Source organism: Osmerus mordax, chromosome 7 (genome assembly GCF_038355195.1).
Source record: "Osmerus mordax isolate fOsmMor3 chromosome 7, fOsmMor3.pri, whole genome shotgun sequence".
NCBI classification, from domain to species: domain Eukaryota; kingdom Metazoa; phylum Chordata; class Actinopteri; order Osmeriformes; family Osmeridae; genus Osmerus; species Osmerus mordax.
The window spans coordinates 11487177-11503811 of record NC_090056.1 but is presented as its reverse complement, the minus strand read 5'-3'; the positions used below and the strand labels follow the sequence as shown (position 1 = coordinate 11503811).

At 41.5% G+C, this 16635-nt stretch overlaps 2 protein-coding genes across 2 annotated transcripts; one reads left to right on the top strand and one right to left on the bottom strand.

Annotated features, from left to right (window-relative positions):
• Positions 1-776: 776 nt before the first annotated feature.
• Positions 777-4567, bottom strand: ogfr (opioid growth factor receptor). The gene is made up of 7 exons (XM_067239906.1): positions 4304-4567; positions 3600-3668; positions 3424-3505; positions 3248-3326; positions 2768-2834; positions 2276-2424; positions 777-2099 (listed from the first exon to the last, which is right to left on the bottom strand). Exons 1-7 carry the CDS (start codon positions 4412-4414, stop codon positions 1082-1084), a joined length of 1575 nt encoding a protein of 524 aa, XP_067096007.1. The 5' UTR covers positions 4415-4567; the 3' UTR covers positions 777-1081.
• A 5171-nt stretch (positions 4568-9738) lies between these two features.
• kcnk15 (potassium channel, subfamily K, member 15) lies at positions 9739-11272 on the top strand. The gene is made up of 2 exons (XM_067239033.1): positions 9739-10021; positions 10260-11272. The coding sequence occupies exons 1-2, from the start codon at positions 9739-9741 to the stop codon at positions 11270-11272; spliced, it is 1296 nt and encodes a 431-aa protein (XP_067095134.1).
• The last annotated feature ends 5363 nt before the right edge of the window (positions 11273-16635 follow it).

The window sequence follows — 16635 nt, the reverse complement described above, 5'->3', positions numbered from 1 at the left end:
AAAATGTAAACAATCCAAAAGCAGTTGCACAATCTTTATTAATGTATTCAACAGATCTCAGAAGCTGCATGGTAGAGTACAAATTAATATGGAGCATAAATTCTTGCCATTTACAAATAATTAATATGAAATTGTGTCCTGAACAATGCACCATCAACTTGTGTCCACACAAATTGAATAATCATGACCCATACAGAAATCAAAGTTTACCATCCACCACAGGGTTTCCTGAGATTTGCAATTCAATATTCTAGGAGGGTAACCTGGGCTTTGGCTAATCATTTCTTGAATATATAGAAACAAATTAACATTAAATGTAATAAATAAAGACCACAAGGGCTAGCAATGGAACAGATCGTAACCAGGACCTTACATCAACCACATGTATTTCACTCAATACAGCATATTTTATTCTAATACTGCCAAGACCACATACAATCACCCAATCTTGTTTTTTTTTTTTTTTTTTTTGCAATTTCGTCCTTCATATAACTCATATCTCTTAGCCAAAATATACAAATTGTGCAACAACCCTGAAAGAAACTAAGGGCATACAATCATGTTCCCTTTTCACAGGGGGGTTCCAAAAGAAAATAATGCAGAATGTCAATTTGAGTAAAGCCTCATCATAATATTTACCAATCAGTTTCCCACATTTTCAGTGCAAAACAACTGCATTCACAGCTTTTGATAGTGTTACGTGTATTAAGAAAAGACAGTTGCATTATACATATTGGTTGAAACAAGCATTTCATCAATAACGCTTCTTACACAAGTAAACTTAAAAGGGTTCATGTTATCAATAGGGACATTTCATTAACCTATGGCACAGTATTATTGTCCTGCCACCTGAACAGATATCCCAGTTCTATCCAACTAATAAGCAATTGATGGATTTGCATTTAAAAAAAAAAAGATTCCTGTAATTCATCAGATCTTTGACAAAAGAGATCAATTGACATAATAATAATAATAATGAGAGAAGAGTAGAAAACAATAAGGCCTGGGAACACATTACACCTTCAGTACCTGTCACTTTTAGAACACCATATAACTAAATTTGATACTTCATGCTCCTTCTTTATATATTCAGGAGTCCCATGTCTTGTTCTGAGTTTGGAGTGTTGGATTCCACATCCATCTTCTCCACATCTTTTCCATTTGTCTGGTCACCACCAGCTTTCTCAAGGGTTTCCAGACTCGCTACTGGCTGTACTGCCATCCCCTCCTCAGGAACAGATGTGAAGTCAGTGCGAGGGATTTTCTCCCCTGGTTCTGACAAAAGGGAGGGAGAACCTTTAGAGGAACCTTCAGTGGCAGCTTTGACGGGTGGTGCTTCAGACAGGCATGTCTGATCAGAAAGTGTGTCATTGGGGGGGACTGTGTTGAGGATGGCCGCCTGCCCATTGGTGAGGTCCCCTGTAGGTCTGTTGCTGAGAGTCTCACTGTCACCTTCCCGTTTCTTCTTCAATGGTTTTTCACACTCCGTTTCTGGGACTAGAGCAGTCTCTTGGATAGTGTACTTTGCCCGACTGCCATCTTTCAGTCCTCCCTCCATATCACTCTCCCCTTTTCCAGAATCAGGGTCTGCGCTGTCAGAGTGGTCCATGTCATCATTATCATTGCTGTTACCATCTCCCAGAGATTTCAACTCTGGTTTGGGAGGGACAATCAATGCACTTGCGTCTTCAGGTTCCTTCTGAGGGAGCGTGCCATCCTCTGGCGTGTCTTTTTCATCCTTAGGAGATGCTCCGGTCTCTGCTTCTCTTCCTTTAGCCTGTGAGCGACCTTCCTCCACTCCATCTCTGGACCCTGCAGCCTTAACCTTTAACTGTTTCTGAATCTTTTTGGGGCACCAGACAAACTTGTCCTTAGGCTCATAATGCTGGTAGGCATAAAACACCAGATCTTTACGCTCCATCTTGTTACGAACAGCAAACAGGAAGTAGTCAAGCACGCTGCGCTTGACACTACCGAGGTTCTTCTTGACCAGTGTCTCCTCCAGGAAGAAGCGTACCAGTGGAGCCTGGTAGTGCTCAAAGCCCAGCTCTCCCAGGCTCTTCAGGATGCGAGTAATGCGCAGGTTGTTGTGTACGTTACTAGAAGAGACATTTAGACGGAAAGTTCAATTGACGCTTTAAAATGTGAGAGGAATGCAGAATTGTCAACAGAAAATAAGATTGAAAAGCCTATTTTACAGTCAAGAGGAACACACCCTACAGTGAATACAATTACAAATATGAAGCCTTAGATTGGGTATGACTCTGTAACTCACCGTTCAAGATTATGAAATCTTTCTTTCCAGTTTTCAGCACGCTCTACTTCACCAGTGTCTTGGTTGACCAGCCTGATGCCATAAAAGCCCAGCATAAGTTCATAAGATTCCACCAGCCTTCGTGTGGCATCAGTATTCTTCTTGAAGGCCTAACAGTGAGAGTAACAAAGAGATGGGAGTTTTCAAAATCACCATGTAAAACAATACAAACTCACACTGAGCTTGCAGGGTTTCCCGCAGCACTTTTTAGTTAAGGCGGCCGCCTAAGCAACACACGCCTGCCGCCTTAACTACGTCGTAAAAAAAAAAAACATTTTCCATTTCAATCTGTGAAATCAAATGTCTAATTTTGCATACAATGTTCAGTTTGAACATTTCTAATTCAAAACTGTAAAATACAGATTCCATTTGTGCTGGCACTAAAATAGCTCCATAGCTTGCATTCACTTTTAGATTGGCATTTGTTACATAACACTTTCAGTTTCATCTCACCTGGATCTCGTTCAAGGTCAGCTCAGAAGCCATGTTGTTCACTCCCGGCTCACGCAGAGGAAAAAGCCTATGGACAACATTGAAACATGAATTACCTATCAATTAATACATTGATGAATTATGAATTACTCCCGATGTGTTAAAATACACGACAGTAGTTGCTGCAAATTACGCCATCACAGTGTATGACTGATCTAAGCATTTTGCTGTCACGGGTGTCACAGGTGTCTAGGGTTGTTCATTTTTACCACGTCCACCTTCTCTTACCCTTTCAGGAGTTCAATTGGAGTCCCCTTACTCATGCATACAGCTGACCACCTCTAAAACACCTCTTTAGGTAGCTATGCCATGAAAAACTACTGCAGGTAGGTTGTATTTGTACTGAGAAGCTTAATAAGATCTGTCTCATTACATTAGGAGTAAAATATTTAAAAAATCAATGATATCAAGGCTAGAATAAACATTTGAATGTTTACATACCACTGAATGTAGGAGTGAACTCTTTCCAACCTCTTATAGTCCGTCTTCCACTCTTTTAGAAATGAATCAATTGAAATATCTAGTAAACAAAAACAAAAGACAGCATGTCAAGACTTCATGGGACAATCACAAAGAAATATGCTCTATTCAAGAATTCAATCATTCCAGTGACCTACCATCAGGAGAAGAGCGATATTCATTTAGATAAAATTTCAAATTAATCATTCTGTCTTCTGGGCATTCCTCATCTTTAAGATTCTGTTGACGCATAAAAACACAGAAAGAATGATCTGGATCAGTCTCTGATATGTCTTGATAAAGTTAAGAACATGGAATTTAGCTTCTAACTTACAGGATAACCTCGCCTGTAGTTCTGCATATCCTTTGCCGCTCGCATGTTTCTTGAGGAAGTGTTGAGCCACTGTCAAAAAATGAAATACAATCGCTCAGCCACTGCATGCAACCTTTGTCCTCCAATACCAACAACCTACATCGTACAGAGCTATATTGAATTCAGTCTCACTAAAATTGTGATTAAAACAGTACAATACCATGTTTCTATAACAAGCACTAGAAAGTTTAATTAAAGGCCTTTGATAGCTCCAGAATGATGCTTGGTGGTGATGAGCTAAGAGTATGGATTTCAATTATATTTGGATTGGAAGCTTTAGCCATTTAGCAAAGCTTGCAATTGCAGGCCAAAGTACACTGTAAAGCAACAAACCAAATGCACTTGTCCATTTCCGAACCTGCCGCAGTAATAAAGTGCACTTAAATAGCAAATGTAAACGGTTATGTTCACATTTCGTCAAAAAGAAAAGAGGAGCAAATCTACTGTACACCCGATGTCCGAAGACAACCAGGCACACTGACACTGTGCAGGTAGTGTTACATCAGAGCTAGCAACTAGCTTTAGCAAGCAAAGTGGCTAGCATCACAAGTTACGCTACCAAGCGTACTACTGCTATTATTTCCATTGTTCAAAAGATAGTTGATCGAAAGGATTGTATATCTTAATAGCTAGACGCCAACGTCTAAAATGAATGACAAATATACCAGCCAAGATTTCGTTTTTTCCTGGTTTGAGCGACGCGTTTGGTTTTCTCCGGGGTCGTCCCCATCGCTTTCCCAGGTCGAATCATAATCGCAGACGAAATCGTCCTCCATCACTTAGTTAGAACAACAATGTTAAGACTTCAAGTAAACCAATAATTTCAAAGGGTCTGCCACGGAAATGAGACATTTGAATAACTTTCAGCTCCAAATTCGATGAGGACTACAGTCCCTCCGTCTTTCTACATCGTCACTACCCATCACTGCGTTCACCGTAGCGTTCTTTTAACTGGTTGAATTAGCTTAGCAGTGACATGCACTACTAGGCTAGTCAGTAGTAGGCCAACTTGTTATTCCCGGCCTGGCCACTATTAGACAGCAAATAGGCTACGAGTGAAAATGCAACACTTTGTGTACCCCGTCTACATGGGAATATAGCTAAAAAGGAACAAAATAGTGTTAGAAATAAATAAAATAGTGTTAATATTAAAATAAATCTGAAATATAGTTTTTAGTGATATTTCTGAAGGATTTTTAAAATATTAACACTATTTAGCTCATCAGTTCATTAGTAAACCTAGTATGCTGACGTCAGCAAGCTAATGAAGAAGGCAATGCAGAAGTGCTTGAGAAAAAAGAAGGGGGATCTACTGACTGTGACTACAGACCTTTGACTTGCACTAGCCCTTTCTTATACCAATCTCTTAGTAGCTTTCAAGGACTGTGGTTACATGTCTAAAACGTGACAGAAATTGGTGGTTTGTGGAAGGGTATTTGTACTGTTTCAGTAGGATATCCTGAGATTTTGTTTTATGTGCTTTAATAATGCATGCTTGAATCCCATGCAAGGAAATTATAGATTGTGTTGGCTATTTGGATCTTGCCCGATGGGCAGTAAGAGTCGCTTGGCAGATCCCTCAACATCAATCTGCTGTGTGGCCATTCAAGGTGTGATGTTGTGGTTTCCATGGAGAAATGAACAGCCATGGTCATTTCTAAGCTTCTCTGCGTAGTTCATCACTTATATGTTCCCTATGCAGCTACATCTTTGTACATTCCTTTACGACGATGAAGACTGATATCTTGCTTTGAAGTTTATCAGTTGATTTATTAATGATTTCATGTCTGAATTCAACAATTTAATGAGTTTAGAATGGATTGCTCAACATTTTATCTAATTGGATTGCAAACATTTTGTGTGTAATGCTCTCTTAAGCAATTGGAAATCCTGAGAACACAAACCTCTGTGTTTTCTCATTTCTCACCATTAGTGGATAAAAATAGTATCTTGGCCTATCTGGGGGTATTCTGAGTGGTGTGGCTGCTCTTTTGGGTTTCTATTTTTGTCCTAGTTACTGTGGAAACTGTAGAGCTGTGCTCACATATTTGTTGATTTCAATACTATTGAGAACAATGGGAGTCAGGTGGCTGAGCGGTGAGGGAATCGGGCTAGTAATTCGAAGGTTACCAGTTCGATTCCCGGTCATGCCAACGCTGTGTCCTTGGGCAAGACACTTCACCCTACTTGCCTCGGGGGGAATGTCCCTGTACTTACTGTAAGTCGCTCTGGATAAAAGTGTCTGCTAAATGACTAAATGTAAATGTAACAATTCAGTACAAATACTCATAATAAATGAGCTATGTCTAGTATTATGGGATTACAGTTGATAAAGACACATATACACGCACACACACACAAACACACACAGATGCATGTATGTAAGCACATACACATATTCACACACCTTTTTGTTATTATAGTTTACAGTAAATAGTTGAGCCACACCAACATTAAAGATGTGCTTTATACAGAGCTGGATGGTGTTGACGGAGAACATTAATTAAGGAAATTAGCTGAAAATAGAACAGCTTTAGGTCCCCACGTTACCTGTCAGAGAAAAAAAGTTCCATTGAATAACTTCAAGGCTTCACAGCAGGTCATGAGAACATTATTTGCCATTTTATCTAACATCTCAGATACACATGCAGACCCATTTCTCTTCCCTTCCTCTCCCTTCCCTTCTTTTCTCTCCCTTGTCCTTTCTTCTGTGCCATCTGTAGTCAAGTGTAAAGCACCCAAAATATTTTAAGTAAATTCTACAGTCTTTTTAAATATACGCTTTTTAAGCACACACAGTTTCATCAACCCATTATTTGATCTATTGTTCAAAATTGTGTGTGTTTTTGCAGCTCTTAGTTTTAGGACAATTTAAGTTTTAAGATATAGTAGTTCATGTACATTGTTTGCATGGAGCACATGCAAATACTTCTCCCCCCTCACACACACACACACAAACGCACATATTGAAAACACGTTTCACTCTAAGTTATTTACCTTAGTGTGTGTTGTGAGACTCTTGTGGCAACGTGCCCATGAAAGTATGTGTGTCACTTCAAAGAGATGGTCTAACTGGTGCATTGCTGCTGAATGTGTGTGAATGTGTGAGTGTGTGTTACTGGGTTCCAATGTTTGAGTTGTTTACAGTGAAAAGGCACATCCCCACAAATAATGGATGTGACAAGAAAAGGGAAAAACCAGCACAGAATGCACAGCACTGTATAGTACATGATGCTTTCTACCTTAACTAAATTAGAAGTCATTTTAATACAGGTTCATATAAAAGGAGTTTGATATAGAAGGTTTTTTAGGGTTGGGGTGGCATCACAGCATACAGTATAGCTCTTATGTCTTTCGGAGTTTAGATGGGGACAACAACCTCTCCTACCCCTCTTCAACTCCATCTGCTCTTTACAAAAGGGCTCCAACTGTATGTGAGACCTCATGCTGAATTCTCACCATGTAGTTATGACTCTGAGGAGACATCAGCCACAGCAACTTGGATCCCAAAGCTTTTACAATTTCCTACTTTTCCATGTCATTCTCAGCCAATTTCCTTTTTTCTTCCCAATACTCCTGGGTCCATGCTCCTGTGCTTTTCTCATCATTAAACATGACTGCTTTCTCTGTGCCCTCTTCCTCTTTGAGGGTTCTTCTTTCTTACCAAAAGTTGGACTAAATCTTAAAGAGCTTAATTTCACTAAACCCTCCTACACTGTGATTACTACATTAGCATTTTTCCTGCAGAGTTGATGGATCAGTTTTTTGCTCAGTGGAGAGAGATGCCTCCAGCTCCCGGCTGTCCTTTCATTGCCTGATGCCTTGCTTTATCCAAAGACAGGCGTGATATAAAGTAATTTGCAGCATAACCACAGACCTCAGAAGAGGTGAGTAGAGACTGCAATAACAAATGGATATCAGGGGTCACCCTGATATCCATATCCATCCACCCTGAAAAGATGTATCTGTTCAATGACTAAATAATAGTACATCTCCTTGATAAAGCATCTCTTTAGGTAATGGTTCTCTGATCCCCACTCCCATCTCAATCCCCCCCCCCCCCCTCCAGATGAAATGTCTCACAGAGCTGTGCCACAGCTCTCCTTGTTCTGCCCTTAGTCTTTGAAAAGGAGAGAAACAGGGGGGAATTGATAGGTGGCTGTTAGCACTGCATGTTCCCTCTGTTATCAGCTGAGATGTAATTGATTTAGAGTGGGCTGGTTTGAATTACACTGGAGACTTAAGTGTGCTTTGTAAGGCACTTAACACGCAGCAGACAGCCCAGAGAACAGGGAGCCCCTGAGAGCAGATTGGTGTGACAGAGACAAACAGATAGACACAAGGGCTCAACAACAATACACCTGCAGTACCCTACTCTGCTGCATTTGGCGTGTTAATATAAATTAATTATGTAAAATTATAATATAACAGTAAAAGTGTATAATGCGGGGCAATTGACCAGTTGTGTCAATTGTGAGGATGAAATACGTAGATCAATCAGGATAGTTATTGCTCTTAATTTGTAGCTGCATGATGATGATGAAGTAACCATGGTAACTAGCACCACCTCTAGGTTTATTGGCACTATCACTGCTGTTTGTCTTGCACACACACACACACACACACACACACACACACACACACACACACACACACACACACACACACACACACACACACACGCGCACGCACACACACGCACACGCACACGTACACACAGGAAACTCACGGTTGCACAATGAGGCATAGTGGGCAGATGGTTGAAGCATAGGTTTTATGTTTGGCTGTCATATTGGCGATTGTTACAGTGGTCTTTTTAAATATGTATTTGGTAAAAGGATTTGGAAGTGTGGAACAAATTCAGGGCAGAGGCACCGTAGTTTGTAATGCCTTTCGCGCGCACGCTTCACCAAGCAAAGCAATCAAGTTATACGACCGGAAAAGCAACTGTATCCAAACTGGAGGTTTCTTTCTCGCACTCGGGAAACGGCTAGATTATCGGGCTTTATTTAATGAGTCACATGTCTGTCTGTTATCTCTAGAGAAGAGAATAGCTACATAAAAACCAAGGTGCACAGGTGTGCAGATCTATTTTAGAGTGATAAAACCAACTCTTTATTGGCCTATTTATGGAAAGCGGTTGGAGTTTCAAGCTAACGTTTAAAAAATTGGATCGTGACGTAAATAATTTTGACATTAATGGTCGGTAAAGATTATTCCAAGATGGTAGAATTATTTCGGCTACTTTAAACTCCTGTACGTAGGCAAAAATTAAAAATGGGTTGTCCAGCCATCCATAGCTCCAAAGCGTGCTCACGCCCTTCGCTGTCCGCGGTGCTGAATGTTTTCAAAACCGGAGATTCAGCACTCTGTCAATATTGAGTGAAAGCGGTCATGTGATCGCACATCAACTTTGCCTTTTGGCTTTACGTGGGCACACTGGTTTATGTAACGTCGGTGTTTCATCTGTGGGCTGCAAGGGTCGGGAAACCTGTTGAACGATTGGTCCAATAGGCTATATAGCCTACTTTGGATTCAAGCTCTGTTCTCACATTCACCAATAAGGCGCATACAAGGCTAATTGACTTGGACAGACTGTGTGGTAAAGGCTAGGTTTACTGGTTAGAGAACGTTTCTATTTATATGCACGGAAACACTAGTTAATGAGAGACTGAGAGTTAATGAGACACATTCGTGATTAAATCCAGATTTTCAACAGATTATAGGCTACAGGAAGTTGCTGATACCTATCGAGGTGCATTCGACTAAATTGAAGCGTGCATTTTGCATTTTGCAAATGCGTCATTTGAAATAGGATACGTTCATAATTGACCTGTTGTCAAATATGCGCATTCATGTTGTGCAAAATTTATTCACACGTGTTCGATAGCTTAAAGAAACATACAGTATATATGGTAACTAAATCGTATTCAATTTGCTTTAATCTATGCACCTCCTCCCGAAACCACACCTGCAGTTGGATTTATACTCCAATGGTGCCTATGGTTGTCGTGGTGGTGTCTTTCAGTTATCTAGCCTACCACCTGTAACAGCGCGTCTGCTCTCAGAGCTGAACTGTTCAGTTTTTCCGAAACCAAATATGAAGAAGCAGAACATCCGGACCTTGTCGCTCATCCTTTGCATTTTTTCCTATCTTCTGGTCGGTGCCGCAGTTTTCGACGCGCTGGAATCCGAGTCGGAGAGCTCCCGCAGACGTATTTTGGAGCAGAAGCGCAGCGAGATGAAAAAGAAGTATAGTTTCTCCGAGGACGACTACAGAGAAATTGAGCGTGTGGTTCTCCAAGCCGAACCCCATCGTGCCGGAAGACAGTGGAAATTTGCCGGTTCATTTTATTTTGCCATAACTGTCATAACTACTATTGGTAAGTTTTTTCTACTTTGCAGTAAGTGACCTTACTATGGGCATCTTTCAGCCACCAGACCCCAGTGCATAAGGCATGTGCCCCTGTAGGTTAGGCTTCGTTTCAACTGATTGTGTACTGTAGGCCTACACCTTCAAATGGGGAATATTGGCATACATTCAGTGTTGGTTATTTCCATGAACTTAACATGTTTAAATATCCCACCTACAGCATGGTAAAGTGTAGTCTCTTTCAACAGGATATGGCCATGCTGCTCCAGGTACTGATGCAGGGAAGGTCTTCTGCATGTTCTATGCTGTGTTGGGGATTCCCCTTACCCTGGTCATGTTTCAGAGTCTGGGCGAAAGGATGAACACCTTTGTCCGCTACCTCTTGCGCAACATCAAGCAGTGTATGAGATTACGGCGGACTGAAGTTTCCATGGAAAACATGGTTCTGGTTGGCTTCCTGTCCTGCTTAGGTACACTCTGTGTAGGAGCTGCAGCCTTCTCTCACTTTGAGGGATGGACTTTCTTCCATGCTTATTACTACTGTTTTATCACGCTCACCACAATCGGCTTTGGGGACTTTGTGGCCCTGCAGAAAAAGGAGGACCTGCAGGAGAAGACTCCGTACGTGGCTTTCAGCTTCATGTACATTCTTGTGGGCCTGACAGTCATCGGGGCCTTCCTCAACCTGGTGGTGCTGCGTTTCCTCACCATGAACACAGAGGACGAGCGGCGCGACGCCAAAGAGAGGGCCTCTCTGAAGAGAGACAGGGGCCTGATGGAGGGGACCCTGGGGCTCCACACTCTGGAGGAGCAGAGGGCCAGAGCGGGTCAAAGCCAGAGGAACAGGGAAAAAATGGCGAACAGTCGTAGTCACAGCACCCTTTTCCTACCCATGGAAGAGGGAACGAGCCGCACCAACCTAATTGCTTCCCCAGCAGAGGAGCAGGAGGCCAGGGGTGCCTCTTCCAGGAACAGGCTGCACCTACAGATTCGAGCAGGCAGCTGCAGCCCTGAGACCCGTCTTGGGTCCCTCTGCTCCTGTATGTGCTACCGCCTGGGTGTGTGTGACAGTCCCATACCATCATACAATGAGCACCCTGGCTGCCACATTAACTCTGTTTACTACAACTCCATTTCCTACAGGATCCAGGGGTGCTCCACCAGCCCCAGGAACAATCCAGGACTGTCCTCCCCAGAAAGTGCACTCTCTCCTGGGTACAACTTCAGGGAGTTCCCTCGCTCCAGGCGGAAGTCATTTTAAAACAATATTTTTTAGGTTAGATTCACTCACATTGTTTGCCACATCTATTTTAATACACAGCAAATGTTACAATAGTACACTACACTGTACATAGGTGTTTATATACTGGTTAAACCCCATAGAGTAGTTGCATAGCAGTTTAACATTCTTAATGTGAAGACTATGATTCTCTACTTTCGATTTTTGGAAAATCAGTGATATAATTTGGCATGATCTGCATGATATAATTTAAATTTTGCATGACACAAACATGTTTTGACATGCATAGTGAAGAGATGTTAAAGCACACTGAAAGCATGATTTATATGTAAAGAACAGGGTTTTCAAAGTCAGAAGGATTACATGTGGTTCTAAAAGTTTGAAGAGATGTCCTGATTGATCCTGTATAAGGCAGTGAAGGTGTTAAAGGGTCCTTGCTTCAGTGATGATGTAAGGAAGTCAGCTGCTCAAGATACTGGGTGAAACTCATTTCTGTTGCAGGTCTTGGCTAGATGAAGTGGTTATGTTTTCACGGGGAAGACATTTTAGGACTTGGGAAAAGCATGTCTTTTAATTAACCATATGAATTTAGTTAATAAATCATATTACCCGTTCCTCTCCTGGAGGGGTCAGAGGAACCCTGCACTTACTTTCCTGCACTAATGCACAGATCATGTACTAAGACTAAGCACGTTGTGTGACTGATCTGAATTTCATGTATGTAGCACATGCCTTGTATGTAGCAGGGCGTGTTTGAAAGATGTATCCCACCATGTTTTATCGCTCATTCAAATGTTTTGTGTTTTTAAATAAAAATAACATATTTTTTTCAACACAAATTAAAGGTTTCAGTCTGGATCCAGACATAGATCATTAAAGCTAAGTGAGAGACCATGACTGAGAGAATGATTGTGTTCTTCTTTTTCCAAATATAGACATATTCATGGTCAGGCTCATTTTACATTACTATTTGTGGCAACACTTTACATCAATGTTGCATATACTGTCACAAAACGTCATTGCCTACCTATAGTAAAACATTGTAGGTGCGTATTAATTGCTATGTAATTTAATGGTTTTAAGTGTTAACAGTATTAGTTCTTACAAAATTATAAGAAGGGGCAGTATGTGGCAGGGGGGCAAGGTAAGTGGATGTAAAGGGACACTGGAAGGTTGTGTTGACAAAACAAGATCAACAAGCACTCACCTCTGGAAATCCCCACCTCCCCCATACCAAGTTTCACTTGTGTCATAAGTTAACTTGCACTGCTAAACCAGAATGAAGTGTAACTACACCGCAGTTCCTATAATTCCTAAGGCATTGCTATGTAGTTAGATCGTAATGTAAACCTCCTGTAAATTGTTGCCCTATTTGTTTCTAACCATGTGCATTCTTCTCATCAGTAGCCTGGTTGCATGTATTATTTAATGCATGGGAACCTCAGGTCACAGTTTTGGCCTGGGTCCAGACCCTCTCCCTCCTTTTTCCGTTCCATTTTTCTCCATATTCTAATTCAATAATACACACGGCTAATGGAAAGAAAACAGGAACCCTCTCTGGTGGCTGTACCTGTTTGAGCGTTGCCATTCTGGTCCTAATGCAGTGGTCCATGTGCGTGTGTCAAGTGCCCTGGTCCAAGAAACCAAGTTGAAGACCAACCCTGTTGCTTGTGTAAATGTTTGAAGACAGCATCTGACTTTAATCTTTTGTCCACATTTTTACAGATATATCGATGCTTTGACGACCAACTGGCAATAAACCATAGCATCTATTGCCCCATGCAAGAATGAGAAGGGACAGTTAGCTACTTTTATTACTCAGTATATTTTCAACTGACTTTTGCTGGAAAAAGTGTAGGAAAACCCTACATAAATATCCCAAAAGCTTTCATTCCATACCATCTGCTAATCAGTGACAATGGTATTTCACATATAGATGGTACATTTAGTAATAAAATGGGAAATGGTGATTTGGAATTAATGAACATCTGCTCTGCAGTCTTGGTGGAATAACAGGTAGACGTCTAATCACTTCCTCATGATTTCATTTGATCTCTGAGAGATCCGCTTACTCTGCACACCAGGTGATTTCCTGAGACCAATAGAAATCAAAACAACGTCTGTTTTAATCTGAGAGACAGAGGAACAAAACAGTCAAATGTATTTGATGAGGCTGCCCTCTGCTGGTGCATGTCTGCTGAATTCAGTTTCAGTTCATCACGCTTATATGAGATTCATAGACAGATTCCAAATCTCTAGGCATTGATATGGAGTGGCTCCCCCCCCCCCCCCCCCCCCCCCCCTTGCGGCTATAACAGCTGCCACTATTCTCGGAAGGCTGTCCACAAGACTATGGAGTGTGTCTGGGGGAATTTCTGCCCATTCAGTCACAAGAGAATTAGGGAGGCCGGGCACTTGTGTTCAGTGATTATATCTGGCTTGGCTTGCATATTGCATTAGAATTTATCCAAAATGTGTTTGATGGTGTTTAGTTCAGGGATCTGTGCAGACCTGTCAAGTTTTTGCAATTTGATGAAATATTTCTGTATGGACCTCACTTTGTGCATGGGGGCATTACCAAGCCAATCAACTGTGAGAGATGCTTTTCATGGTTTTGGGCTGGAGCCTTTGGTTCTACTGTTGGAAATATAAAAAATACTGCTGGAAGCATAAAATGTAATTCAAGACTATTCTGTGCTTTTGGAATTTCTGTTTTGGCTTGACAAAGCCCACATGCACAATATGAGGACCATACAGAAAATGTAATAATGTCCACACATTGGGACCACTAGAGGGCAATGTAAGTCCTAAATTGATAGAAAATCTCAGAGATCTCAGAGACGGATAATCAACTTCAATCCAGTACAGGCTGGTTTTATCTTGTTTCATAACAATTGGAAGATATTTGTGTTAACATTTTACCATGCCTTGTATACAAGAGATAACACAGGTAGTCTTTGGCCTTCCATGCCTTTGATATGTGACCAAGACAGGGATAGTGATGTCGTCAATCTGTTCAGTCAGTGTGGATCCTCATAGACGGGATTGTCCAAATCCTGCCTGTCTGAGAACTCTCAAGAGTCACACTTCCTGCTGTGTGTGTTTTCAAATAGTCTGCTTCGGTGAACTCAGAATCCTCCTCCTGCTTTTCTTCATCCATCCTCTGCTTCTCCATTGATCCATTGATCTTCCAGAGTGAGTATAAGGTATCCTGGAGGCCGCTGATCTGGTGACAAGAGGAGGGAGGAGGACAATAAAATAATGTCCCCACAGAGATGCCCCAAACTTTCAATTGATTGGAGCTGCTCCAGTCCATCCCAGCTCCTCACTAACCTCCAAGCAATTAGCCTGCGAGCGTTCCAGTGAGTGCACAGTGCTACATGGCTAATCTCACTCCTTCTACCCTTTCTCTCTTTCCGTTATCGATTCTTTTATCCCTCTCCGGACAGTGCTTTGGGCTTTGACTGTCTGACACGCATAACCGGAGGTGTGACAGGTTTTAAAGCCCAACACTAATACCCTTTATTTGCCTGTAAAGGGCTGTTGTAGGGGAGTCGGTAATGGATTGTGTGTGTGTGTGTGTCAGTGTGTTTATAGCATGGTCATAAAGAAGAGGCATTCATCACCCTTGAGAGCAGCCATCTCGGTTCCCATGGCGAAAAGGTTGCTGGAGCCTTCTGTTGATCTGACAGCAGTGGGAAATCACAGCCTCTGAGCGCACAGCAAGTGTGTGTGGGTATGTGTGGGTGTGGGTGACCGTTTGTGCATGCACTTTTAAAGCATATTTCTGTCCAAGCGTAAGTGATGGCTCCCCATGGATCTCAGAAGCTCCACCAACCCCTCCAGCCAGAGGAATACGGTGTATTCATCCATCTCCTACTCTACACAACAGAGTTTGTCTGGACGGAGGTCTGCCTCAGCTGAAATAGGAGCTCACCCCACATGCTCACACCACATTAGTTACTGGCATAGTAACTAACATGCAGCAATGAGTGAGATCATGAAATGTGAATATGTGCTGAGATGATGTGAGCATGCAGCGTCTCATTCACCTCCTCTGGCCAAAAGACCAGACCAGTGCAATGGTTACTATGTGACTACACTGCCAGCATCTACATGGCATTCTGACTCCCAGCTGCATGTGCTGACCTGGAAATCAGGGTACACAGTCGATGCTGACTTGGTGGCACTTAGCCTCACACACAAACACACACAGTTAAGAACATACACACAGACTAACACATACAGACACACACACAAGCACGCACAATCTTTGTTCAGTGTGCCAAACACTCTGCTTGTTTAGAGACACAATATGGCCGTCTTGGCTGTGTGCTGAGAGAGAAACAGGGGAGCCAACACTTGCCAACCAACTTTATCTTGTTGCTTTTTCTCTTTTATTTTTCTACTCCTAGGCCACTCTCAGTAGAGACTATGTAATGGAGAAACAAGTCTTTCATGACCAATACAAAGGAATAATCAAACATTCAGCTTTCTCTGAAAATATCCAACATTGTGACATGTTCATGATAAGATTCCTGATTTATGGGTTTCAGCTAATAAGATAATTCATTTTTTACTGATCTTTTCACAAAGATGTGACTGTTTTTGAAAATGAGAAACAAAATAGCTTGAAGCAGAATTTATTAAGAAATGGCTTTGTTTTATGTATTCATTGGAGTTTTAAGAGTGTGTCTTGCGTAATAATTGAAAACCATTATGAGTTTTACATAATAGCTACATTAATAGCTCTGATAACAGCTTTATCTTGAGCTTGATCTGTCACCCATCTCTTCATTGGAATAAAAGCAGTTAATAGCCTATCTCAGAAGAATGTCCTGATGCATGTGCAATTGATATTTCAGCTTGCCTATCAACTCCAATCCTATCACAATGCCTCCAAATCATTAGCTGGTCCTAAATGTTGAGTAATGAGAAAGATAACATACTTAGCATACTTAAGATTGCTGCTGTACATGACAGACAGAAATGATCAGTAGGCTATACTCTTTCCATTTGGAATCAAACTTTTTTCAAACTTACTTAACTTGAAAGCTCTTAACTCTTACATCAACAGTGATTTATTTATGTGAGTGATTCATGTATTCATGTGTTAATTGTGTATTTCCAGTCAATAGTCAATAGACTGTGTAATAGCTGGATGCCTGCTACTGTTACCAATGCTTGTCATGGTCAGTATGTGAAAAGACCCCACACACCAGTTCTGATGGTGTTGCTAGAGGATGGAAATGTGGATATGTGTTAATATAGATACATGTTACACAAGTGTATCTATGGGAAAGGCATGGGAAAGGCATTGTGCAAGTCTCTGTGGAATTGTGAACTTCAAGTCAAATGCAAAAAGTGTCAGTTCTCAGTTAGTC

Coding starts and splice junctions, on each gene's coding strand:
- ogfr (XM_067239906.1), bottom strand. CDS start 4,414: ATGGAGGACGATTTCGTCTGCGATTATGATTCGACCTGGGAAAGCGAT. Junction 3,669..4,303: donor AAAAAACGAAATCTTGGCTG/GTATATTTGTCA, acceptor ATTTTTTGACAG/TGGCTCAACACTTCCTCAAG. Junction 2,835..3,247: donor GTTCACTCCTACATTCAGTG/GTATGTAAACAT, acceptor TGTTGTCCATAG/GCTTTTTCCTCTGCGTGAGC.
- kcnk15 (XM_067239033.1), top strand. CDS start 9,739: ATGAAGAAGCAGAACATCCGGACCTTGTCGCTCATCCTTTGCATTTTT. Junction 10,022..10,259: donor AACTGTCATAACTACTATTG/GTAAGTTTTTTC, acceptor CTCTTTCAACAG/GATATGGCCATGCTGCTCCA.